This window comes from Geotrypetes seraphini, chromosome 6 (genome assembly GCF_902459505.1).
Source record: "Geotrypetes seraphini chromosome 6, aGeoSer1.1, whole genome shotgun sequence".
Taxonomy (NCBI): Eukaryota; Metazoa; Chordata; class Amphibia; order Gymnophiona; family Dermophiidae; genus Geotrypetes; species Geotrypetes seraphini.
This window is the reverse complement of record NC_047089.1, coordinates 139,865,147-139,884,884: the sequence shown is the minus strand read 5'-3', so window position 1 is coordinate 139,884,884 and position 19,738 is coordinate 139,865,147. Positions and strand designations below refer to the sequence as shown.

The 19,738-nt window shown below is 42.4% G+C and overlaps 1 protein-coding gene across 3 annotated transcripts in view; it reads left to right on the top strand.

Moving 5' to 3' along the window:
* MGAT4A (alpha-1,3-mannosyl-glycoprotein 4-beta-N-acetylglucosaminyltransferase A) overlaps positions 1-18,250 on the top strand; it is a 238,187-nt gene extending 219,937 nt beyond the window's left edge. For all 3 annotated transcript variants that reach the window (XM_033948960.1, XM_033948958.1, XM_033948957.1), the window contains 2 exons: positions 2,991-3,103; positions 16,447-18,250. In XM_033948960.1, the coding sequence (XP_033804851.1) occupies positions 2,991-3,103; positions 16,447-16,473 (140 nt within the window). In that variant the 3' untranslated portion in view covers positions 16,474-18,250. The remainder of the gene's footprint in view (positions 1-2,990; positions 3,104-16,446) is intronic.
* Positions 18,251-19,738: the final 1,488 nt, after the last annotated feature.

Here is a 19,738-nt window from a genome sequence, read left to right as displayed (position 1 = left end):
TCCTAAAGGCAACACTCCCACCATCCCCGTAGAAATTTGGGTGAATGCTTAACACACCGCCCTCTATACATGTCAGCTAACTCTGAAGTTGGACATACCCCTTGTGGGAAATGTAAATACTGTCAATTTTCCATGAAAACAAATAATGTTTTCATTCCTAATGTTAATATCAATTTTGAATTACGTCAAAAAACAAATTGTAACTCTACACAGGTGATCTATGGCATTTTCTGTCCTTGTTATAAACTTTATATTGGACAAACTAAAAGACCTGTCAAAATTTGTATCGCTGAACATTTAAGTTATATTAAAACTCAGAAGATTGATTCCCCTTTAGTTGATCATTGGGTCCAATTTAATCACACATTGGCTGATGTAAAATTTTGTGCTTTCAAACTGTACACTCCAAAGAATGGAGGTGATATTTCTCGACTGCTCACATACCAGGAACAGCGGTTTAATTTTTTCATGGCATACAGTGATTCCTTATGGACTTAATAGAGAGATTGAATGGTTGGTCCTTCACTGAGCCTTTCTGCTTTCTGTTTTCCCTCCTTTGCCGCTGGTTCAGGTTCCTTCTTTCAATTTCATCCAGCTGATTTTTATGTCTTTTTACGTCTGACTATTTAAAAGTTGTAGTTCTCACGAGATTTTGTGATGAGAACCTGTGATGTGTCGGCAGTTTCGACCGTTGCTCCTGGTTAAGCCTGTTTCCTCTTCCTACCCAGTATGATTGCCAGTATTTATTTTATTTTACTTCATTGTATGGTTGTTGTTTTTTTCATTTTAATTATTTTGCTATATAGTATTCTTCAACGTTGCTGTTGATGATTTGTTCTAGTTTGCTATATGCGGTTATAGATAGTTTGTGTCTATGTGTTTTCTTTCCTTCAGCGCAGTTCTTCCTCTTGAGAAAGAGTGATATCGAAACACGACTCGTGTTGAGGGAGTCGAATTTGCTTTGGAATTAATTTATATTCATATTCTACACACCGTTCTGGATGGATTTATAATTGATGTTTTTGAACATGACTTTGAACACGTGATCATTGCACTCGCACTTTTCTTGGATGTTTGCACAATTTGGGACCTGGATGCACATAGACTTTTGAATATAAGTATTCTCCAGATGGTTAAGGACGAACATTCTGCTTTTCAATACCTTTTCGGACAAAAAATACAAGAGTTTGAATCTGACTTTGACTGCTTTTTAAGCTAAGTGACTATTTATTTATTTATGAGCTATTTATGATTGTCTGAAAGTAGGTTTGTAAATGCTGTGAAATGCCATGATATTTCTCTGTTCCTTCCTCAGAATTGTTCTATTCTGTCTTTATTTGTTATTGCTTTACATTATGACATTATGAATGTATTAAATTATTGTTTGAATTAAATGACATGATTATATTTGAATAAGTGGATTCTCTTATGATTGATTAGATTGGAAGTCACCCATATGTGAGAATATGCTTCCTGCTTATCCTAGGATAAAGCACTGTTACTTATCGTAACAGGTGTTATCCAGGGACAGCAGGAAGATAGTCTCACAACCCACCTCCCCTGGTTGGCTTCTTAGCTAGCTTACTGAACTGAGGAGCTGTGCGCCTACGTTGGGCGGGAAGGCACTCATGCATGCGCGGTGCGGGCTATCGCAAACTTTCTAAATGTCTTAAAGTGGCAATGCACTTTTAAAGTATCCATACAGGGGCTCTTGGATGACATCACCACATGTGAGAATATCTGCCTGCTGTCCCTGGATAACACCTGTTACAGTAAGTAACTGCTTTGTGGTACCTGGAGGTTACGAATGATTTTCAACTCTGACCATCTTTTTGTTCTGTGGGTCCTGCCTGCAAGTGCCGGCTGGCTTCCAAGGCCACCATTTTCAGATGGATCCTTATGGCCATTTCTGCGGCTTATGTTGCGGCTTGGAAGAAGCCCCCCATCGCAGTTAGGGCTTATTCTCGTGCTCCTGAGCAGAGTTGTCAGCAATTTCTTTGGAGGAGATTTGCAGAGCCACTACCTGGTCCTCTTTGCATACTTTCACCAAATTTTACAGGATCGATGTGGCAGCCAAGCAGGATTCTGCTTTTGTTGCCTCTGTTTTGGCAGCAGATTCATCAGTCCCACCCTGATTCTCCAGGACTGCTCTGTTACGTCGCACTAGTCCCAGAACAAAGTAGGATTGCACAAGAACAAAAGATTAGGTTCTTACCTTTGCTAATCTTCTTTCTTGTAAATCCACACTTTATTCCATGAACCCACCCTATGCTTTGATGATTCACCGATTGTCTGCCTTTCCAAATACTGGTAAGCTGGATTTCTGTTTTCTGACCAGCCTTTATAAGGGTGCCATCAGAATGGGTTTAGCACTCAGTTTTAGGGGGTCCCTAGTTAGGGAGTCCCCTTCTGTTAGTGCAGGCTGTGTCTCCTTATAGCATTGTTTGTCATTCCAGTTTATAATGTTTATTGACCTGGTTCAATTATGTTTAATTGTTGCTGTTTTGCATTTCTTGACATGAGCAGATTAGACTTATTTGTCAGGGAGTGTCCCCGTACCCCTCTCTCTCTCTCTTGTCCTCTACAGATGTTCCTGGCTGCTTTACAACTAACTGGTTCTTGAGGGGGCAGTGCCGAGGTGAGAAGGGAGGGACTTAAGTCTCTGGAATATGAGGCTTCCTACAACTCCTGGCGGGTAGAGGGAAATAATCCACTTGTCCCGGAATAAAGTGTGGATTTACAAGAAAAAAAGATTAGCAAAGGCAAGAACCTAATCTTTTGATATATAACTGTCAGTCACTAGTGGACATGTGCTTTATGAAGAGGGTAAGAGGGTTGCATTGATCAGTTAAAGGGGTTTGAGAACTAAAAAAGGTTAGGAACTCATGCTGTTAGATTGTAACTGAAAAACAGCTCTTAAATCTTTTGATGTACTACCTGCATTATAAAATTGTCTACTTTTTTCAATTTATCTTGTGTTTATTTTTTAGGTAAATTTGAAAATGCAGTAGCTGAAGGGGCCATTAATTCATGCCTAAATCCTGTTTTAGCATTACGACTTTCGGTTTTACAAAATTCTGGTGTCTGGGCAATCCTCAATGAGGTAAGATGCACTGTTAAAAACTTAACATGGTTTATTGTTGTATAAAAATGTATCTTTTGACACACTAGAAATGAGTGGAAACCTGAACACAGTACTGTTTAATTAGGGAAAATTCAGTGACAAGTAAGGAATTTGTAAAATATTGTACTTGCTGTGTTAGTCATCTTAAATATCTTTGGCTTCTAGAGTTTTAGCTGCCAAGCAACTACCTGACCTGAAACAACACTAGTAAGTGTCAAACTCAAATAGCAAAAACACAAAACCCTGCAACAACATACTATACCATGATGCATGTTATGCCAGCATATATCACAAAATCCTTAGAAACAACATAGGAAAGATATTCAACATATGTAAGTGGTTCATTCGTGTTCCTGTATGAATGAGTATACATAAACCAGTGCAAGAAATGTCAAGAAGCCTATTCCGAAAGGATGGAACCAGGGTGCTGGTGCTAATGTTGAAATGAGATCAGCTTTTAAACTAAGATGGGGGTGGGAAGCTGACAGTCGCCCAGGAGCAGATGATTCCGTGTGTAATATCCTTGAGGGATACTGTTGAATCAGAACACTTAGGGAGTCCCAATAAAGAGGTTTCAATAATGGTGAAAGAAAGCCAAGAGTGATTAAGAGGCAAGCAGAATAAAGATGTCAAGTTATCCCTGTCATCTTAGTAGCCTGTAGATACAAGGAAAAAAATGATTTAAAGTGTCTGTATACAAATATTTGAAGTCTAAAAAATAAAGTAGGAGAGTTAGAGTATATAGCACTAAATGATGACATAGATATAATAGGCATCTCGGAGACCTGGTGGAAGGAGGAAAATTAAATGGGACACTGTGTTACCTGTGTACAAATTATATTGCAATGATAGAGTAAATCAAATTGGAGGGGGGGGGAGGTTGCACTATATGTTAACAGGGGAATTGAATCAAACAAACATTCTGCATGGCACAGATTCCTGGGACTATGATAATTGAGTTGTTCTGTTATGAACTACAGTTTAACTGAGCATTTTTTAAGCATGTGTCTTCTGCTCATAAAGAAAGCGTTTATTTTCTGCCCATAAAAAAGTCTATTTTGAGCATTCCAAGTTATACTGTATGATCAAGCGACTGCTTTTTTGGCATAGTGAGTTCTACCCACATTGTGTGAATTTTTGAGAGACTTATTTTGTTTGACATAGTTTTCCCAATGTTCATTTGAAATCACAACTCATGAGTGGAATTTTTTTGACCTATGATTAGTGTGTGCTTGCTCGACTGTTTAGCAGTAGCTTGAATTGATCGGAGTACTGTGTTAACTGAAGTCTTTTTCTCCAGTTATTTTGAAGAGTCTTGAGACAATGATTTTGACAGCTTTGGATGAGAATAGAGCATTTTGATTTTGTTGTTGATTTCAACTACCCCAACATTGACTGGATAAATGTTACATCAGGGAGTGCTAGGGAGGTAAAATTCCTAGACATCATAAATGACTGCTTCTTAGAGCAACTGGTCCAGGAACCGACAAGAGGGGGAGCTATATTAGATTTGGTCCTTAGTGGAATGCAGGACATAGTACAGGAAGTAACTGTCTTGAGCCCACTGGGAAAGAGTGATCATAACATGATCAGATTTGAGCTGATAACTGGAGTAACATCGCTAAAGAAATCTATTGTATCAGCATTTAATTTTCAGAAGGGTAACTACGATAACATTTTTAAAATGTTTTTAAAAAAGCTAAAATGGTCTGTGGCAAAGGCAGGGTTTAAATCAGGTGTGGATGTTTAAAAATACCATCGTGGAAGCCCAGACTAGATGTAGTCCACGTATTAAAAAAGATAGAAAAAAGAGAAAATGAGAGCTGGTGTGGTTAAAAGGTAAAGTGAAAGAGGCTATTACAGCCAAGAAAACATCCTTTAAAGAATGGAAAAAAGATCTCAATGAAGAAAATAAGAAGAGACACAGGCACTAGCAAGTTAGATGGAAAGCATTCATAAAGAAAGCTAAAAAAGAACATGTAGAACAACTTTCCAAAGAAGCAAAACTCATTAAAACAATCTTTTTAGGTACATCAAAAGCAGAAAACCTATGAGGGAATCAGCGGGACCATTGGATGATCAAGGAATAAAAGGTGTGCTCAGGGAGGTTAAGGCCATAGCGATGAGACTGAATTAATTATTTGCTTCCCTCTTTATTAAAAAAGATGTAAGAAATCTACCTAAAGCGGAAATGGTTTTCAAGGGTGATGAGGCAGAAGAATTGAAAGAAATCTCGGTGAACCTGGAAGACATACTAAGACAAATTGAGAAGGTACAGAGTGATAAATCATCTGGACCGGATGGTATACATTCCAGGGTACTGAAAGAACTCTGTTAGTGATCTGTAACCTGTCACTAAAATCTTCTGTAATACCTGAAGATTGGAGGGTGGCCAATGTTACACTGGGCAAAATAAAAAATAAAATTGTGAAACATGTAGATAAACATGATTTAATGAGACAGAGTCACATGGGTTCATTTGAGGGAGGTCTTGCTTCACCAATTTGCTTAACGACTTTGAAGATGTGAAGAAATATTTGGATAAAGGCAAACCGGTAGATGTAGAGTATCTAGCTTTCAGGAAAGCTTTTGACAAAGTTCCTCATGAGAGGCCCCTGAGAAAATTAAAAAGTCATGGGCTAGGAGGCAATGTTGAATTGTGGATTAAGAATTTGTTATTGTATAGAAAACAAAGGGTAGGGTTAAATGGCCATTTTTCTCAATGGAAGAGGGTAAATAGTGGTGTGCCGCAGGGATCTGTACTGGGACTGATGCTTTTTAACTTATTTATAAATGATCTGAAAATTGAAATGAGTGAGATGATTAAATTTGCAGATGACTCCAAACCAGTGGCCTCAAACACGTGGCCCTCCCAGATCCTATTTTGCAGCCTGCAGTCTGTACGCGATCTCGCACACTGGGCAGGAAAAGAGGCGCCGGCTTCAGCTGACTTGAAACTTCCTGCTGCCGTCACATATGCCAGGACTCCTGCCTTCGCGTATCTGCTGGGACTCATTACCTCCTTTTTCTAGCTTGCCACTGCTGGTCCAGGGGTGTGGAGACAAGACAAAGGCAGGACTCCTGGCAGATATGCGAAGGCAGGAGGGTTTGAACCCACAACCCCAGGGTGCTGAGGCTGTAGTTCCAACCACTTCGCCACACACTCCTCCGAGCACAGTTACTTACCATAACAGGTGTTATCCAGGGACAACAGGCAGATATTCTCACAACCCACCCACCTCCCCTGGTTGGCTTCTTAGCTGGCTTACTGAACTGAGGAGCTGCGCGCCTATGTCAGGCAGGAAGGTACTCGTGCATGCGCGGTGTGGGCTATCACAAACTTTCTAAGTTTCTTAAAGTGGCGATGCACTTTTAAAGTGTCCATACCAGGGCTCCGTGGACGACGTCACCTATAAGTGAGAATATATGTCTGCTGTCCCTGGATAATACCCGTTACAGTAAGTAACTGTGCTTATTCTGCTTTTCCTTAAAAAAAAATTGCCTTTCTATAGCAGGCATTTTCTAAGGACAGCAGACTATTAGTCCCAACTCCCAGTAGATTTCTCCTTATTAAAGTTGACCTACTGAAATGAAGAGTTCTTACATGACAACATAGATATGGTAAGCACCATTCATGCATTGTTCATTCCTTTAGGAATTTCTTAGAACTTGATGGGTTTTTTTAACTTCCTCCCACCCTTGGACTCCATTGATAATATTTAGTCTGTATGCTGATATAACGGTTATCCTCTCTTTACAACAGATGATGCTAAAGATCTATCAGGTACTAAACTGTGTCCATCTGTAGTCATGAAATGAGAGTCATTCTACAGATTAAAGATAAAACCAAATTTCTTTGAATAGGACCAAAGAAAGTTTAATCTAATCTGACTTTTGTGATCAAAGGTCTTAATTATAAACTTGAGACCTTGACTAGAATGTTAGGAGTTCAGGTAGATTATTTTTCTTGAAAAATTGGGTAAATCTTTTAGTAGAAAGTTATTTTTAATGCTAAGAAAATTAAGAAATATTTGGAAACTCTTTGACCCTTCTATTTTAAATCTTACAGTTCAAGTTTTGATTTTGTCAAGGATGGATTATTACAATATAGTATATTTAAGCTGTTCTGCACGTCTTATTAAAAAAAAAAAGCAAACTGAAGAACACTTCTGTTCGGTTGATTTATGCCATCTTGAAATTTTATAATGTAACTCCATTTTATCTTATAGCCTTGGTTCAATTTAAGCTTTATATAGTAATTCACAAAATTCTTATGGTCTTTACCATGCTGCATGATATCCCATTTACAATAACAGTCAAACCTCGGTTTGTGAGTAACACAGTTTGCAAGTGTTTTACAAGATGAGCAAAACACTCAAGCAAATTGTGCTCGATTTGCAAGGCCCCCCTTCCCCCCGCGAGAACCAGCATCACCCCCCTGCCTGTGAACGCGCTCCCTGCTTGCGAACACCCCCCCCCCCCCGGCGCAAACCGACATCCCAGCCTGCCCAAACACAAGCCCTTACCCTGATCTGGCACCGGCACGCAGCAACAACCCACAGGACGTGCTGGTGCTCAAAGATCCTGCCTCTTGCCTGGGCTGGGCCTTGATTTTTACCTCATGCAAAATTGTCATTTCTTTAATAAGACATTAACTATTTTTTCTGCAGTCCTCACAGTTAAAGGTTAACATCTTTCCTTTCTCAGAACTGACACATTTCAATAACTATATTGAAAATAAAATTATTTTCCCTACCTTTGTTGTCGAGTGACTTTATTTTTCTGTGCTTTTAACTATGTTTTCAGGGCCTTCTTGTCCATTGAGGAGTCCTTAAAATCCTTCTCAGCAGAGCAAAGTTACATAATGATTTTCAGGTTGTTGTTACTTGTTGCTCTCCTTAAATGAAAACTCCTGTCATGGGTATAGCAAGACAAAGTTGGTAAAAAGTCTTGTCTGTTAATATCTAAACTGCAACCAGTCAGCCTAACGCAGCACCACGTTTCGCTATTAATGCATCTTCAGGAGCTGTATCTGCATCAGGTTTTCAAATATCAACCATCTATAATACAAACATTATTTTACTATGGGATCCATTTGTAACACCACCTAACCCATAATCACATTAACAATATCCAAAATTATTTAAATATAAATACCTGAAATCCTTTATATCATCATCTATCAACAGCAGCACGGGTTCACAAGCCACAGTACCCTCTTGAAAGGAACCAACATTGTAATAACCCATCTCTCTACAAACCTGCTTTTAAAGGGCCTTAACCCCTCCCCCTACCGAAAAACTTCTCTAATCCCACCAATCACATCAGATACCACTCGATTTCTTTATTAAGACCAGCGGGTTTCATGGTGCCCCATTGATAAATCATTCTTTGCTCTTTTTGTAAAAGAACATCCGATACATTGCCTCCCTATTGAGACATACTTGTATTAATACTACAAACTTCACAACCTCCATCCTGTGTCCCGCCTCCACCCAATGACTAACCAATGGAGTCCAACTTAACAAACCTCAGATTACTAAGATGTTGAGCAATTCGCAATTTTACTTTGCTTACAGTTTGACCTATATACCACCTACCGCAGGGACACACTAAACCATACACTACATGATGGGTATTACAATCTGAATAAGAACTGAGCATAAGCTCCCGCCCCATGGAAGGTACAGTCACCCGGTCACATTCCAGAACATAATGACAGTACACACAGGCATTATATTTATGATGCCCCCTAGTCAAATCACATTGAGTCATACCATGCCGTTTGACTGAAAACACTTCAGCCAAATTTCTCCCCCGGGTAAATGCAAACAGCACAGTTACTTACCGTAACAGGTGTTATCCAGGGACAGCAGGCAGATATTCTTGACTGATGGGTGACGGCACCGACGGAGCCCCGGTACGGACAATTTTAGAGTGATTACACTCTAAGAACTTGGAAAGTTCTGGTAGGCCGCACCGCACACGCGCGAGTGCCTTCCTGCCCGACAGAGGCGCGGTCCCCAGTTAGGATAAGCCAGCTAAGAAGCCAACCCGGGGAGGTGGGAGGGACGCAAGAATATCTGCCTGCTGTCCCTGGATAACACCTGTTACGGTAAGTAACTGTGCTTTATCCCAGGACAAGCAGGCAGCATATTCTTGACTGATGGGTGACCTCCAAGCTAACAAAAAGAGGGATGGAGGGAAGGTTGGCCATTAGGAAAACAAATTTTGCAAAACAGATTGGCCGAAGTGTCCATCCCGTCTGGAGAATGCATCCAGACAATAATGAGATGTAAAAGTATGAACTGAGGACCAAGTAGCAGCCTTGCAGATTTCCTCAATAGGAGTGGAATGGAGGAAAGCTACAGATGCTGCCATCGCTCAGACTCTATGGGCCGTGACAGAACCTTCCAGTGTCAGTCCGGTCTGAGCATAACAGAATGAAATGCACGCTGCCAGCCAATTAGACAACATACGTTTAGAAACAGGACGACCCAACTTATTCGGATCAAAGGACAGAAAGAGTTGGGGAACTGATCTGTGGGGTTTCGTACGCTCTAGATAGTAAGCTAGAGCCCTTTTACAATCCAAAGTATGCAGAGCCTGTTCCCCAGAATGAGAGTGAGGTTTTGGAAAGAAGACAGGCAGAACAATGGATTGGTTGAGATGGAATTCAGAGACAACCTTAGGGAGAAACTTTGGATGTGTACGCAGAACCACCTTGTCATGATGAAAGACCGTAAAAGGTGGATCTGCAACTAGTGCATGTAGCTCACTGACCCTCCTGGCAGAGGTAATAGCAATAAGGAAAAGTACCTTCCAAGTGAGAAACTTGAAAGGAGTGGTAGCCAAAGGTTCAAATGAAGGCTTCATTAAGGCGGAAAGAACCACATTGAAATCCCAGATAACAGGAGGGGCTTTAAGAGGTGGTTTCACATTGAAAAGACCTCGCATGAACCTGGACACCAGGGGATGAGCTGAGAGAAGTTTTCCATGAACCGGCTCATGGAAGGCAGCAATGGCACTGAGATGGACTCTGATGGAAGAAGACTTAAGGCCAGAGTTAGACAAAGAAAGCAAATAATCCAACAATGTTTCCACTGCCAGGGAAGTGGGATCAAGATGGTGAAGAAGACACCAGGAAGAAAATCTTGTCCACTTCTGATGGTAACATTGAAGAGTGGCTGGTTTCCTGGAGGCATCTAGAATGGAACGAACGGGCTGAGACAAAAGAGTATCATGAGAAGTCAGCCCGAGAGATACCAAGCTGTCAGGTGTAGAGACTGGAGGTTGGGCTGTAGAAGGGTCTCCTGATGCTGTGTAAGCAGGGAAGGAAACAGTGGAAGAAGAAAAGGTTCCCTGGAACTGAGTTGAAGTAGAAGGGAGAACCAATGTTGCCTGGGCCACTTCGGAGCAATCAGAATCATGGTGGCTCGTTCCCTCTTGAGCTTGAACAAGGTTCTCAACATGAGAGGCAGAGGAGGGAAAGCGTACAGGAACAGATTGGACCAGTCGAGGAGAAATGCATCCGCTGCCAGACGGTGAGGAGAGTAGAGTCTGGAGCAGAATAGGGGCAGCTGGTGATTGTGAGGAGCTGCAAAGAGGTCTATCTGAGGAGTGCCCCATTGAGCGAAGATGGACTGTAGAGTGAAAGGATCGAGTGTCCACTCGTGAGGCTGGAGAATTCTGCTGAGCTTGTCCGCTAAGGAATTCTTTTCTCCCTGAATGTAGATAGCTTTCAGGAATAGATGGTGATTTATGGCCCAAGTCCAGATCTTCTGGGCTTCCTGGCACAAGAGGCGAGAGCCCGTTCCACCCTGCTTGTTGATGTAGTACATTGCAACTTGATTGTCTGTGCACAGCAGGAGAACTTGAGGGAAGAGAAGATGTTGGAAAGCCTTGAGGGCATAAAACATCGCTCTGAGTTCCAGGAAATTGATGTGATGCTTCTTTTCCTGGGCTGTCCAAAGGCCTTGAGTTTGGAAATCGTTCAAATGAGCTCCCCAGGCATAAGGGGAGGCGTCGGTGGTGATGACTAGTTGATGAGGAGGTAGATGGAGCAGAAGACCTCTGGATAGATTTGAGGATATCAACCATCATTGTAGAGACTGACGAAGAGATGATGTGACAGATATGTGACGTGAGCAAGGATCCATCGCTTGGGACCACTGGGTAGCTAGGGTCCATTGAGGAGTGCGCAGGTGAAGACGTGCGAAGGGTGTGACATGAACTGTGGAGGCCATGTGACCCAAGAGTATCATCATTTGCTTGGCAGAGATGGAAAGTTGTAGAAGCACCTGCTGACACAGAGATTGAAGCGTTTGAAGACGGTTGGATGGCAGGAACGCTCTCATGAGGACTGTGTCCAAGACAGCTCCGATGAATTGAAGTCTCTGAGTGGGGATGAGATGAGATTTGGGTAGATTGATCTCGAACCCCAGAAGTTGAAGAAACATGATGGTTTGGTTGGTGGCCAGGAGAACAGTCTGAGATGAATTGGCCTTGATTAACCAGTCGTCCAGGTAAGGAAAGACCTGAAGGTGGTGAGATCGTAGAAAGGCAGCCACAACAATCAGACATTTGGTGAACACTCTTGGAGAGGAGGCAAGACCGAAGGGCAGCACCTTGTATTGGTAATGACAATGATTGATCATGAAGTGTAGGTACTGTCTGGAGGCCAGATTGACCGGTATATGAGTGTATGCTTCTTTGAGATCGAGTGAACATAGCCAGTCGCCTTGATTGAGAAGAGGGTAAAGAGTGGCCAGAGAAAGCATTTTGAATTTCTCCTTGACCAAGTATTTGTTTAGATCGCGAAGATCTAGTATGGGTCTTAGATCTCCTGTCTTTTTGGGAACTAGAAAATAACGGGAGTAGAATCCCTGCCCTCTCTGATCTAGAGGAACTTCCTCTATAGCGTTCAGAAGGAGGAGGGATTGAACCTCTTGAAGAAGGAGGGAAGACCGAGGAGTGTTGAAAGCAGACTCTCTTGGCAGACTTTGGGCAGGAGGTGTCTCAAAGTTGAGAGAGTAGCCGTGGCGGATGATGTTGAGGACCCACAGGTCCAAGGTGATGATTTCCCAACGGCTTATGAAATGTATAAGGCGTCCTCCTATGGGCTGTGGAAGATGAGTAGAAGGAGGAAGATTGGCTATGTCCCGGAGAACCAAGTCAAAAGGGCTGAGTTGACTTTTGAGAAGGAGGAGGTTTCACTTGCTGTTGCTGCTGGGCAGTTCGAGCAGGTTGCCTCTGTTGCTGCCTCTGACGCCTGGGTTGTTGCTGTGTTTGAGGTAAGGGACGAGCCACAAACCTTCGTTGGTAGGCCGATTGTTGACGAAAAGGCCTAGAAGGTGGGGTCTTCTTCTTTGTCTTAAGGAGAGTATCCCATCGAGTTTCATGAGCTGAAAGTTTCTGAGTAGTAGAGTCCATGGATTCTTCGAACAGCTCATCCCCTAAGCAAGGTGCATTGGCCAGTCGATCTTGGTGATTGACATCGAGTTTGGACACTCTGAGCCAGGCCAGTCGTCGCATAGCCACTGACATAGCCGTGGCTCTAGAGGTCAACTCAAAAGTGTCATAGATTGATCTGACCATGAATTTGCGCAGCTGCAAGAGCGATGAAGAAGTTTGGCGAAAGGCTGATTTCTTACGGTCAGGGAGATATTTCTCAAAAGATGACAAACTTTGAATAAGTTGCTTAAGATAAAAGGAATAATGGAAAGCATAGTTTCCTGACCTGTTCGCTAGCATTGCATTTTGATACAGCCTTTTGCCAAACTTATCCATGACCTTACCTTCCCTGCCAGGAGGGACAGAAGCATACACACTAGCCCCAGTGGATTTCTTTAAAGTAGACTCTACTAATAAAGACTCATGGGGGAGTTGAGGCTTGTCAAAGCCTGGAATTGGTATGACCTTATATAAGGAGTCCAGTTTACGGGGAGCTCCTGGAATGGTCAAGGGTGTCTCTAGATTTTTGTAAAATATCTCTCTTAAAATGTCATGGAGAGGCAGCTTGAGAAATTCCCTTGGAGGCTGGTCAAAGTCAAGAGCATCTAAAAATGCCTTGGATTTTTTGGATTCAGCCTCCAAGGGAATAGATAAAGAGTCACACATCTCTTTAAGAAAAGAGGTGAAAGAAGTTGCATCAGGTTTGGAAGATGGATCAAAACCAGAAGGATCCTCGTCCCCTGATGAACACTCTCCCTCAGAGAGGAAAGGCTCTTCTGAATCACCCCACAGATCAGGGTTCCTCACCTGAAAACTGCGGTCTCGTGACTCCGGTGTGGAGGGTTCTAGGTGTCGAGTTTTATGAGTCGACTTACCAGGCCTCTGTGAACCGGTACCGGGAGATGTTAAGGGTTGTGCCGGTGCCGATGTTTGAACAGCCTGGTGTCTCGGTTCCGGTGCCAAGATTGGCATTGATACCGAAGAAGTGATGTGCCCCGGTACCGACAAAGTGGATGCCGATAAAGGGGACTGCTGCACCGTCGGTACCGGCGGCTCAGACCGGACCGGGACTGGAAGGCTCGGAGTCAAAAGAGCAGGGAGTAGCTGTTGGAGTTGTTCCTTTAGCTGGACCTGCAGGACTGCGGCAATGCGCTCGTCCAATGAAGGCACCGGTACCGCTTTTTTCTTCTGCGGTACCTTGGGTGCCGCTCTACACTCCGAAGAGGAACCCGATGTCGAGGGGCTCACCTCAATCGGAGCGGAGCGCTTCCGTGGGCGCCTCGTGGTCGGCAGGATTGGACTCGCTGCTACTGAGACCGGAGGACGCTCCAACGGGGAAGGCTTCTTAGCCGGCTTACCTGCGGGGTGCGACGCCGGCGCGGTATCGTGCGGTGTCGACGAAGTAGGTGCCGACTGAGATGGAGCCGACGTCGGTGCCGGTGGTGCGGAATCAGACATCTCGGCGCCGAACAATAACTGCTGCTGTATCTGGCGGTTTTTAAGTGTTCTCTTCTTTAAAGTCGCACAGCGGGAGCAGGTAGACGCTCGATGGTCAGGACCAAGACACTGCAGACACCAGTTGTGTGGGTCTGTCAGTGAAATTGGTCGAGCGCACCACTGGCACTTTTTAAACCCGGGTTGAGGGGGCATGAAAGTGAATACGGCTTCTGCCAAATCGAAGGCCGAGGCCTCGATGATGGCAATAGGCCCCGCCGGGGCTAACCGAAAACTGAAGAAAAAAATTAAGTTTTTTTTTTTTTTTTTTTAGAAAAGAAAAGAAACAACGGAAATAAAATTTCCAAAAGGGTTTACGCGAGCGGGAAGGCGATATTAAGTAGAAAAAAGAACTTTCAACAGCCGTTGAAAGAAACGCGTCTTCTTAGCTCCGCGGAAACTAAGAAACTGGGGACCGCGCGCCTCTGTCGGGCGGGAAGGCACTCGCGCGTGCGCGGTGCGGCCTACCAGAACTTTCCAAGTTCTTAGAGTGCAATCACTCTAAAATTGTCCGTACCGGGGCTCCGTCGGTGCCGTCACCCATCAGTCAAGAATATGCTGCCTGCTTGTCCTGGGATAACGGGAAAGATCTTGTAAAATAGGATGAAAAAATGGACCAATGGTTTCTTATTACTCTATGAAGTTGCTGAGCTTGAGGAGAATGAGGAAATACCCAGATTATTTTGTTCTCATTATTGTGGGGTGACCTTTTTAAGAGCCACTCTCTATGGATATGTCTGGCCCGTTTGAAAGTACTATGAATAACACGGCGGGAATATCCCCTGTCCTGAAACCGGCCACTCATTACCTGGGCTTGCCTGCAAAACTCACGAGAGTCCGAGCACAGCCATTGCAACCTCAGAAACTGTTCCACCGGCACACTATTTTTTAAATTCTGTGGATGGTTACTTGCATAGTGGAGTAAGGTATTGCGATCTGTTTGTTTCCTAAATATCAATGTCTTGAACTGGTTGTCAAAAAATCTAAAGATCTAAAAATTGAATCATTGTATTAGACACCATGGTTTGGAATAAGATATTAGAATCACAGTTATCAAGATATTGAAAAATTTCCTGCAATTGCTGTGACGACCCTGACCAAATCAACAGCACGTCGTCAATATACCTCTTCCAAGCCACGATGTCTGCCTGATAACTGGAATTCAAAATATATTGCTGTTCACTTCAAACTTGGCCATGTATAGGCACGCAATGGATGGAGCCACCGTCACACCCATCGTGACTCTTTTTGTCTGCAAATAATATTCCCCTTTGAACTCAAAGTAATTACAGCTGACAACCGGCTCCCAAAAACTTTTTTAAACCTTCCATAACCTCCAATTGGGCTACTACTTCCTTCACTGCCTCAATAGCCTCACACTGAGGAATATTAGTATAGAGAGCTTTGACATCAAGCGCAACAAAAGTCATTAAACCATCTACTGTAACCTGATCCAATTCTTGGATTAAATGGGTGGAATCTTCTATAAACTAGGGTTTTTGATGCACCTCCTCCTGGAGATATAAATCAAGATATTGGGACAATGGCTGGAACAACGATCCCCTACTTGATACTATGGGCTGCCCAGGGGGGATCCTAAGGCTTTTATGCACTTTGGGAATGAAATAAATGCTGAGCATAACAGGATGTTGAACTGCAAGATATTTATATTCTTTGAGAGATATAACCCCATTTTCCCCTGGCTGTGTTTAAACACGCTAACACTCTAGGATCAAATTCGTGCTCAGGATTGCTTTCCAGAGCCTGATAGTATTCCTGCTTTGCAAGTTGACAATGGGCCTCCTGATCATAAGCAGCCCTATCCAATATGACTACTGCACCGTCTTTTTCTGCCCTAGTGACAAACAATAGTGTTATCATCGAGTAACTGTTTCAATGCAGATTGTTGACTCTTCCAAAGGTTTCTCTAGGTCACCTGTGTATTTGCCTCAGTCGCCTCAAGGTCTCGTAGTATACTACGTTGGAAAGTTTCTATTACAGGGTCACTAGGACCCAGGGGGAGCCAAGTGCACCTAGCCCTATATTTATCAGAAAATTCTTTATCTGCAATATTGCCTGGAACCCTCTCATTGTCTCCAAAATGAACCCATAACTGCAATTTCCTAAAGAATTTATATAAATAAGTATGAGTCATAAACGCATCATAGGGATGGGTTGGGATGAAAGAAAGACCAAACCGATAAATTTATAATATTTACTGATTCTGTGCCATGAGCAACCATGAAACCAGTTTTGCAAGAAAAACAGAAACAGCACTTAAATTGCAGTGTAGTTCTTTTCTTAATATTTAAACTATTTTACTACATATATGTCTGCCATTTACTTATTTTTTTTTTGTGCTTTGTACATTTTAGATACATATTAAGAAAGCAGCAAACTAATCAAGAATCATCTGGAAGAAGAGAATTTCTGCAAAAACATCTCTATAAAATGTTATTCCCTCTACAAGTCATGGGTGAAAATGGAAACGTATACAGTTCTGTTTATATTTCACATGGACTCTACCTCTTGTGGAATCTACTGTAGATGAGATTGCAGTACTGTATTTCAAATTATTTTGAAAACTGAAAATAGCCACACACAAATATTCAGAGAACCCTCATAGATTCAATGGTTTTAAACATAACTGTTACCAGTTGGATAGCTCTTATGTCTGAAGTTATACCTGCTATTTGACCACAACAGTGACATTTTTAAATTTATTTGGAGTGTGACTGAAGTTTGCCTCGCTCTGTATATCTTTAAGCATGGGCCCCAGAATGCCTCTAATTTTGCTGTCCTTATAGTGATTTGTATATCCAAACTTTTGGCACTCCATAGGCAGAACAATAATTTGGGGGTTTTTTTTGGGGGGAGAGTTTGTTTTTGTTTTTATACATAAAAATAACTTATGTAGTCAGCACACACTGCCAGCTGCATAAGGCCTTTTCAGTTTCAGATTAGCTGAATGGTGAGTTCTCCCTACATTTAGGGCTCCTTTTACAAAGCTGCGCTAGGGCCTTAACGCATGGAATAGCGCATGCTAGCCGCTACCGCCTCCTTTTGAGCAGGCGGTAGATTTTTGGCTAGCGCATGCTATAGTGCGCACTAATCCGGTGCGTGCGTTAAAAACGCTAGCGCACCTTTGTAAAAGGAGCCCTAAGTGAGTTGCTCAAATTTTCCAACCTACTGCAAACATCCAAAGATGATGGTGCCCATTCATTCACTTGTACTATGTTTAGAATATGAATGATAGTTGTATATATTAGAATCCTTAAAGATGGAAAAATTATAATTATTGTTAAAAAGAAAAAAAAAATATTTCCCCCCTCCTTTACAAAGCCACACTAGCATTTTTAGCACTGGCCACAGCGGTAACAGAGCGGATGCTGATAAGAATTCTATGAGCATTGGAGCTGTTACCGCCACTGCCAGCGCAAAAAATGCTAGCGCTGTTTTTTAAAAGGGGAGATTTATGAAGAGGGTGTTTTGAAATTCCATTTATTTTGCTATTTTTTTTACCCTCTATAATAATTATCAGGGATATAGATACATATATATGTATATAAATATATACACACAGGTTATTTATTAAGATGCATTAAAATGCATATTTTTATTCAGAAAAATTTTAAGACTGAAAATTTTCCTATGATCCTTTTTGGTTACCTTTCTATGTAGTATGTTGGCTTAGTAATACTGTACTAGTATTGTAAACCATAAATTATCATGTTTTAATGCACTGCCACTGTAAACTCATGGTTTTTGAAGGACTTTTGTAGTATTAAAGATAACTTATTTTTGAAGGCTTAGGCAAAACATGCCTTAAATTTCATGGGTTTATGGGACATTATCCTACTTCATGGTTGCTATACTTGACAACATCCTCACTGATGAAATACATGAAATTTTTTTTTAACAAAATACTTGCGTAGTGCTTACATTTAGAATATATTTTGAAACACTTTGTAAGCAGTTAAATATTAGGATGTGTTTTCATGATTTGCAATTGGCACCTGATATATTAGTACTTTATAATAAACCTGTATATAGGATTTTGAACCTCTATTGCGAGCATGTTCCCATTTGCTCTTTTGATCAATAATTCTAACAGCTAAACATGCAGGAGTATACTATATATAGGGCTTCTTAAATAAATAGCAATTTTTCAACCTTGAATTAATAACATCTTTTTTTCTTGTACAGCCCCATTCTATTCCTGAAGGAATGTGTAGTCAATCCCATCTCGCAAGATCTCTTGTAGGAAGTCTCATTTGCATAGTTTTGCTCCTCTTCTCTTACCTCTGGACTGACCTCCAACTTCCAGTTGTTTTCCTACAAGAGAGATAGTAGGAGCTATGTTTATTTTTCTTTGACTTCAACATTTTTCATGACTTGGCTCGATTTCTTTTTTGTTCTGCATAAGATCCCCTTGGGGGACAGCTCTAGCTGCGGGAGATCGCAGACTCAGGGGTGTTGGAACAGGGGAGCAGCATAAGTGTGTCCCCCGGTGAAACGCAACCACAATTCAGCACCAGAATCTCGCATAAGCTCAAACAGGGTCCAGAGGGATCCTCTGCTCCTCTTGGGCATGGATTTCCCCCTGAATTTAATATGTTTTAATTGTACTTGGTTAACAAGGGTTCTATGAATCTGGTTACCTTTTCGACCCTGTTAGTGCCGGGGGTCTCTTCTCCCAAGAGCACAAATCCCCAGCTTAAGAGTCACGTGCAGTCAGGGGACAGTCCACCTGTGGATGATTCGGATGTTCTGGATGCCGTTTTTTGGCCTTTACCTTTTCTGGCAGATACTACCACAGTAGGTGACGATGGGGTCAAAGACTTGCAGGACTCAGATATGGGGGACACTTCGGCTCTAAGGGAGAACCCCACTGTGTGTAGATTGTTTATACCATCACTGCTGATGCTGATCATTTCAGAATCGCTCCAGGAGTTACTGCTGGACACTCCTCAGGCCTTGACAGGGCAATGCTCCTTTATGAGTAGCACTATACCTGTCTTCCTGTTTTTCAGACCATCCAGATATCACGAAGATGCTTACAGATCACGGGGAGGCACCAGGGGGGCTCGAGTGGTGCAGGTTACTAAATGCATCTCTCTTCCCAGTGACATCCATAGTAACATAGTAAATGATGGCAGATAAAGACCCGAATGGTCCATCCAGTCTGCCCAACCTGATTCAATTTAAATTTTTTAAATATTTTCTTCTCTTCTATTTCTGGGCAAGAATACAAAGCTCTACCCGGTACTGTGCTTGGGTTCCAACTGCCGAAATCTCCGTTAAAACCTACTCCAGCCCATCTATACCCTCCCAACAATTGAAGCCCTCCTCAGCCCATCCTCTACCAAACAGCCTTATACAGACACAGACTGTGCAAGTCTGCCCAGTACTGGCCTTAGGTCAATTTTTAATATTATTTTCTGATTCTAGATCCTCTGTGTTCATCCCACGCGTCTTTGAACTCAGTCACAGTTTTACTCTCCACCCAGTGGCGTACCTAGCATAGACTAGAGAGTTGCGCGGGGACAGAAATCCCACCCGTCCCCGCCAAAGTCTCACCCGTCCCCGTGAGGAATCCCACCCGTCCCCGTGAGGAATCCCTCCGTCCCCGCCCGTCCCTATAAACTTCAGAAATAGTTATTTCAT